This window comes from Rhea americana, unplaced genomic scaffold (assembly GCF_003343005.1).
Source record: "Rhea americana isolate MKP2758 unplaced genomic scaffold, rheAme1 scaffold_343, whole genome shotgun sequence".
Lineage (NCBI taxonomy): Eukaryota > Metazoa > Chordata > Aves > Rheiformes > Rheidae > Rhea > Rhea americana.
In genome coordinates this window covers 7,500-15,067 of record NW_028186472.1, presented here as the reverse complement: position 1 = coordinate 15,067, position 7,568 = coordinate 7,500, and the positions used below count along the sequence as shown (strand labels likewise).

The 7,568-nt window shown below is 42.5% G+C and overlaps 1 protein-coding gene across 1 annotated transcript; it reads left to right on the top strand.

Moving 5' to 3' along the window:
• Positions 1 to 38: 38 nt before the first annotated feature.
• NOL9 (nucleolar protein 9) lies at positions 39 to 6,517 on the top strand. Its single transcript, XM_085311530.1, has 10 exons — positions 39 to 192; positions 373 to 511; positions 1,081 to 1,177; positions 1,902 to 1,999; positions 2,936 to 3,097; positions 3,278 to 3,566; positions 4,324 to 4,435; positions 4,733 to 4,910; positions 5,708 to 5,841; positions 6,183 to 6,517. The coding sequence occupies exons 1-10, from the start codon at positions 82 to 84 to the stop codon at positions 6,309 to 6,311; spliced, it is 1,449 nt and encodes a 482-aa protein (XP_085167656.1). The 5' UTR covers positions 39 to 81; the 3' UTR covers positions 6,312 to 6,517.
• Positions 6,518 to 7,568: the final 1,051 nt, after the last annotated feature.

Below are 7,568 nucleotides of genomic sequence, written 5' to 3'. Positions count from 1 at the left end.
CGCCATTTGGGGCGCGGCGCCGCCGCCATTTCGCGCGCGGTGAAGGCGGCGTTTTGCCTTGCAGAGGCGCGGGTGAAGGTGATGGCGCGGTTCTCGCCGCAGTGCGCYGTGGTGCTGCTGGAGCACCTGGACACGCCGGTGACCCGCTTCCTGCTGAGCCACCCGCCGCTCTCCCGCCTCTTCGAGCCCCAGGTGAGCCCCGGCGTCGCACTGCCTGCTCGACCTGGCCGCCACCTCGTCCCTCCGTGTCTGTCTCCAAAAGAGCCCCAAAACATGCCCACAGCGTGGCTTAGCGCGCCTTGTGGGAGGCCTGTCAGCACCCTGCGCCGCCCTCACGCGCGCCAGCCTAAGCCTTTCTCYACCGACCCCTAGAAAAAGGAAGAGCCGAACTTCACGCCCGAAGACGCGGTTCTGGCGTCCGTTGGGATCGTGAAATGTAGCCCTGAGCGAGGCCTGTTGGTGTCGGAGAGCATGTTCTTGGCCCTGGAGGAGCTGATCCAAGCGTGCTGTGGTGAGCGCTGTTTGCTGGTGTGACTGCCAATTTGAGTTGCACTAGTAGCCTCGAGAAATGTCGCTCTTTAATTATAACTAGGGAAACTGTCCCCTTGGAAAAAAGCTTGTTGTGGGGTCAGGTGCTTATCTAAATAGTGTGAGTCTYGGAGCTCTTTCATCACCTGCTAGAGAGGTAGTGCACAGATGTGAGGGCGCTTTTCAATTTGATGTCAAAGCTCATGTTTTGCTCTTGCTTGCGGTGGGTAGAAARAATGTCCCCTCGTCTATGCAGCAACATGTGAAATGTCATGAGCAGCTGGTACTCATAAGTATGGGTTTTTGTGCTAGAGCTGACTTTTTCCTTTTAGGAGCCTTTCTTACTTTTGTTAACACCCTTTTCTCTTTGAAGGATTTCTTCCTCCCCCTCCCCCTTTTTTTAATTGAAATGCTTGCATCCCAGCTAGATCACTTAATGGGATTTTTTTTTCCTTTTTTTCGTTTTCTGTTTCTGTCTCAGATGCATATAAACAGGGGGCATCAAAGTAACTTATGGTACTGGTCTGTTTCAAAGTATGTTTGTTTTTCCAGCGGAAGATGAAGGTGTCCCTGTGATTATGGTGTGTGGTCCAAAAAACGTTGGAAAGTCAACATTTAACAGATACCTAATTAACCTGCTACTGAATCAGTGAGTCTTTTCATTTTCTCTAGTTTTAAGTACTGCATGTGATTTAGGGTAAGGAAGAAAGAAAAACTTGACTGCCAGGATTCTCAAAAGGTTACCATTTGGAGGTTGAGTATTAAGAATAAAATTAAGTTAAGAATTCCTGGTTTGGATTCCTTCCAGAAAAGCTGGCTACTTAAATATTTCTGTCGAACTGCTACTTACTTGATGTCTTAGAGCACATGAACTGCTTGGACACCAAGTAGTTAGAGTTCAGTAAGGAATGGGGAGTCGTACCATTTAAAAATCATACACAGAAAGTTACAATTTGTTGGGGGTCTTCCAAGCTGCTTGGCACAATAAGGTGTGGAAACTTGTTCTCTTAATCATTGCTTGCATAAAATAAAGCTTCTGTAAATCTCATAGTTGGTGGGGTGCTGCTCGGTACTGCTTCTAGGTACCGTTCTAGCCTATCTTCTCATAGATGGAATAGTGTGGAGCTGTTTTAATAACATAAACATGTATCATGTGATCTGAAATGTGGTGTAGATGAGCCCTTTGTGTTCTTTGCTTGGCTGATCATGCTATTTGTTCAAGTCAATGGAGGAGAGAGCAAAGTGGTAGTTTGTATTTTGAGAATTTAATTTGAATGGCCTTGAACAAAATGAGATTCTGCTTCYGATATTTTGCAAGTTGTGGCCTTTTTTCTTTATGGTGTGACCTAATACATTGGCTTCCTTTATTACAGCCTTCCCTCTGTTGAGTATCTGGAATGTGATATAGGTCAAACGGAATTTACACCGCCTGGGTGTGTGTCTTTAACTAATGTAACAGAGCCATTTCTTGGTACGTATTTTGCTGTTTTCTGCTCTTGCCAGAAACAAGTTTCATTCTCTGAAGGTGCTTTCTGTGTAGAATTTGTACCTTGAGTGAACTGGCCATATCTATTGCAGGTACATGGCAAAGAATAGAAGAAAAGCTGTAAAAGTTTCCATGCTAGGGGCCTCAACTTCCTGTGAAAGTCTCGTTAAGTAACCTGGAGTTATTCTCCTGGGTTTTTCTTGTGTGTTTTAAAGAGAAGAGAAAATACTTGTTCTAGAAGCAGTTGGAACAGGTTGTGGCAGACAAAAGCGCGTTGCCAGCTTTCAGATGTGTAGGGTCTCTTTGGGAAAATCTTTCTCGTTATTTATGGTCTGTAGAAGCAGGTCTAATACAAAATCACAGTAACTTGAAAAATACAAAGCAGATTCATGTAGGTTGGAGACTATTGTTCTAAGCACAAGAAAATTATGACCAGAAAAACCACTGGTATTTTTGGTCACCAGTGGATTCAGGTGCTTGTGTAAAAAGGATATGACCAGACTGGTTTATTTCTTGGGTAGTCTGTCATAGAGAGTAGAGCTATGCATAGAGAAATTYCAGAGCTAAATTCAATCTCGTACAATGGATTACTCATTGTAATTCAGGTTGTTTCTTCTTTATCTCCTTCTACCAACCCTAATCTTATACACTCTATACTAGAAGATAGTTCCTGAGTTTTTAAAAACTCAAAAATGTGAAAACACTGATTAAAAAAAAAAAGGGGGGGGCACAGAGTCATACAAGAGAGAAAAAGTGCTTCAGAAACTTCTCCATAGGTGCTGACTGCAGAACAATTACTCTTAGCGTATTACAAACAAAACAGAAGAAACCTCTAAGCTGCTTTCAGAAGAGATTGCATATACGTGCTATAGTTGCTTTAAATTACTGAAATTACCAGAGGTTTGTTCTTCACTTTCGCAGGTCCCCCGTTCACTCATCAGCGAATGCCACGTAAGATGGTGTATTATGGACAGCCCAGTTGTGAGCAGGACTCTGAGAGATATGTTGATGTAGTGAAGTATGTGTTTAACTCCTACAAGAAGGAGGTGCCTTTAGTCATCAACACCATGGGCTGGGTGAAAGGTAAACGGCATAAACCTCTTACGAGATGAGGCAGAATGTTGTAATCTGTACTGCCACACTTCCTACATCTGTAACTAGAAAATGCAGATTACTCCACGTGAGCCGGTATTGCTGTTTTGTAGTCAGTGTTTGCGCTTGTTTACACAGTAGCAGCAATCATGTTCCCTTTGCTCCCTAAAGGCGAGGGGTTGCTGCTTCTGACTGATATCATTCGGCTGCTGTCACCTAGTCACATTGTTCAGATGGATGTGTATGACTGGAAGGCTATGGCTCCGCTGACTCCAGAGTACGTTCATCTTGCTCCTGGCCTGTATACTAAAGGCAAACAGCAGCCCAAGTGCAAGCAGATGAATGCAAGCAGAGCAGAGAMCTGGAAGCCCTCTGAAGGGGAGAAAGACACCTTGGCTCCTGAATACAAATTGCTGTATATTCATCCAGAATTCCCTCGAGCAGGAGTTGCAGGTGAAGCGTAAGTAGAAAGTTAGTGTTATATTGTGGGCTTGATGAGCTTAAAACAACATTCCTAGTCTGGCAGTAAATGTATAATAGCTTTCTCTTTGTGTTTGCCTTCAGAGCCCCATTACATCATTCAGAGTTGATYAGTTTTAGTGCCTTGTGTTAGGGTAGGGAGGAACAACAAACAAACAACAAAAACAAAACCTTAAAAAACCCTATTCCCAGTACCTGCTGTCARTTACTTACATCTATTCTGGGCTTGGCTTCCACTTGCAGTCACTGAATGTTAATGTCTGTTTCTTTCCTTTCTCATGCATGCTCTCTCTTGCTCTTGTGARCAAGTTCCTTACCCATTTCTTACAGACGTAGATGGTGATTGCTATCTCAGGTTTTTTTCATACTTCAAGTCAGTCTGTGTTGTTTATATCTCTGAAATGCATATTCTTCTGCACCTTGAATCTTTCTTGCTAATTTTAAGTATTGTACTCTGTGTTGCGACTGACTAATTGAAAGATGTGTCAGCATCGTGGTCAGAGAAGGGAGGCAGTATCTAATAAGAGACTGTATGTATGTATTTAACTACTTTGTTAATTAAGGCCTTTTTGAAATTGAAATAATACCCTGAGTTTTCTGTTCCATTAGAGTTAATAAGAGTGTAGTTCTAAGATTTCTTTGGTGTGGGAAGATATAACAACTAAACTGGTATGAAATAGTGGCTAATATTGCTGTATGCATTACCTTTTCTTGATTTCTTGTGATTATTTTTCCAGCCGGGTGCATAGTGGTATCTTACGTGACATGGCGATACTGGGTTACCTTGGTCAGCTGCAACCCCCAGAYGTAGGATCGGTACTTCCTCTGCAGAGTCTTGTGCCATATCAGGTAAACTGAAATTTTGAAAGACTTGGAACTGTTGCAGGGAGGCTGGCCTTTAAGAATTTAGAGTGCTGCTTGCACTGCAAACGTTTTGTGGAACTGTGGGGAGAAAACACCTCTTTAAACTAGGAGGAGGGGAAAAAAAACAGTGCGTTTAAAAGAGATTTTTGCTGATGTGTCAATGTGGCATAGTGTGTTTCTAAACGTGGGTTGGAAGCTCTCGGGTTTTGTATACTTAGCATTGTCTCTGAAAAATCAAACTAAATTGATGTTGAGCTAATGGTACGCGGGTTTTTTCCTTAGGTACCTTTTAATGCTGTTGCACTCAGGGTTATTCACACTGATGTTGCTCCTACCAACATCATGTATGCTATGAATGCCAGCTGGGTTGGGCTCTGCAGGATACCAGATGAAGTCAGATCCCAAACTGACGGACCAGTCTTGTTGACGCAGACACCAGTCTGCGATTGCCTTGGCTTTGGTGAGTGACTCCTAGAAACATTCCCACCTGTCAAAATCTGACAGGGATATTGCAGAATGACAGAATTATCAGTAGTCTCTTTCAAGGGCAACTGGAAAAATAGGATTAGATAAAAGAGTAAGTGTTTGCTACTTCAGAAATGTGTTCCATTATAAGCTGTGCTTGGAGTCCTCTGTTTTCCACTGAAGTGTGGTAACAGCTATGGGGAATGTCACTGCGTGGTGGCTTTCTTGTTTGTTTGTTTTTTGGYTTTTATTTATTTTATTTTTTGTAGCTTGTTTTCTCACTTSCACTTTGGTAACTTGAGAGATTACTCATTTTTAGATTTATGTTTTCAAAACCAGATTCTAAATGATTTGTGTGAAAATCCTTGTGTTGACCGAGACTTAAATTTTTATTTCATATTCAGAGAGAAGCAATTTCCTTTCTCTGAACAGAGCTGGAACAGTAGTGTTTGTGGTCAACTAATCTCAGTTTTCTTTGCAGAAGACTGAATTTAATAGTACAGTTCTGTTCTTGAGCTCAGTTTCGAGCTTGTTGAAGTRTCTGTAGGAGCATGTAGTTATAAATGGGGATTTATAGCAATATGAGAAACTAGCTGGTTTTAATCTATGCTGAAGTGTTGAACATCAGGATCTGGAAATACAGGTTTTTCTCAAAGATGTTTGGAGAATCCCATTCTTAGTTCTGGAAAAAACRGTTATTCAAAGAGCTTCCACTGTGTAAAACAACTGTACAAGTCTGAAATAATTCACAGGCTGATTTTTTTAAGACTGAACTTTGCATATATTTTCAAGGAATTGTCAGAGGGGTTGATATGGAGAAGAAGCTTTATCATATTCTGACACCAGTACCTCCTGAGAACCTAAGACTAGTGAACTGTCTGCTTCTTGGAAATATCGCTGTTCCAAATTGTATTCTTGTGAGCCAGGTAAGAGTTGCATAGGAAGTAGGAAGAAGCTATTTAAAGTTAGCCTGGAGATCACGTGTGTGTGTGTGTGTGTGTGTGTGTGTCTGTCTCTTAGGCTTGTGTGTGTTCAGAGGTTTCTGGGCACTAAGAAGTGGTTATCCTACTAGGAATTGTCCCTAATGCATAAAAATAACTGAGGAGATTTGTTTTTTCTCAATTTTCAGCTGTCAGTGGGGTTTGTTCAGTGAAACCTTAACTGCTTTTCCCCTGCAGACTTTTTCAGCCTATTTAGAGGGGAAAAAATGTGTTATAGCTGAAGACTTAATTTCCTGAATTTGTTTTTCTGTTCCTGTTTTTTCCAGCAAGGAATTGAAGGAGAGATACCTTACGTCACCTCAGAATATAATTACAGCATCTTAGGATCTGGGAAGCTGAAAAAGAAGAAGCATTTCAAGAGAAGGGAGTTCATGTTCCCATGTGATTTCACTTAAAAGACTTTGAGAGCTTGAAATACAGGATTTGTTGTATACGGRGCCTTGTGAGAGCTAGGTATATTCACAGAAGCCCCAGATATTGTAGAGCTCTGCGTGACCCTGAGCAAGTGTCCAGTGTGGATATTACAACATGTCCATTTTTACTGTTCTTTTATATTTGTAATATGTATTTTGGTGTTTGTAATAAATATCTATTAAAAATGTTYGTTTGGTAGGATTTTTTTTTCCTCTAAGCTTGTACTGACTTAGGCATAGCTAGTGTAACTTGGGAATAGTTATTGAAAGCTCCTTCTTTCTCACAGAGCAAGTTAGTAAAGTGATTCCTTCTGCTGTTTAAATTTTAGCCTTCTACTTTCAGCAGAAACCAAATCCATTACTCGTGATTTTTGGTCAGAAATTGCACAGATCATTCTTTCCCTGAATCCATAACTAACTTGCATCTTTCTTTGAGAGTTTCACTGTCCTGTTTGATTTTTATTACAGCTATTTTAGAAAATCCTTTTGCTAGGTAACTGAAAGTGGCCACTGGAGGGAGTCAGCTGCTCACCGGAAGTTCTGTCCTGAATTGCTGTGGCTAAACTTGGTGCCCCTGTAGCTGGGCCGCAGAGGCTGTCGGGGTGGTGCCGTATGAAACGCTGATGTTGGCGGAACTGGCCGGCAAGCTGCGTCTGCGTTCGCTCGCGTGGCGCAGGCGGCTCTGACCTGGTGCAACGTCCCGTGCAGATGCTGGGCGCAGGCGCGCCTGGCAGCAGGCGCTGTCGGTGGCAGAACCCGTCCACAAGATGCCTCGAGAAAATGGCTCTTCGCCTAGCAGCTGCAACCAGAGGGCGTGCTGTAATTCCGATTTGTACCCAAATGTTGAAGTGCAGAGGGTGTGCGCGCCTCTGGGAACCCCTGAAAGGGAAGGCACGTCACCTCACGCAGCATGCAGGCTATTGGTTTCTTTTCTTTYTTTTTTTCCCTATGCTTCTKGCTTGTTCCAGTTCTGTGAATCCTATTTTTATTGTTTAAACTCTAGTGCACTTAGAATAAGTTTGGGAAGAGCTTTTGCTCTGGCTCTAGCTTGACTATACCATCCAGCTATTTTTAGATAGATTGTGGTACTGCTAGAGGCTAAATATTGAGGAAGAGGGGAAGAACTTGTTACCCACGTAGTGCTCAGAGCCATAGTGTGGTCTCATGTGACTCTGGACTGGTGTATGCTGGATTGTGACAGACTGCAGAGGAGGGTACTGAGGTTTGGTGGGTTTTTTT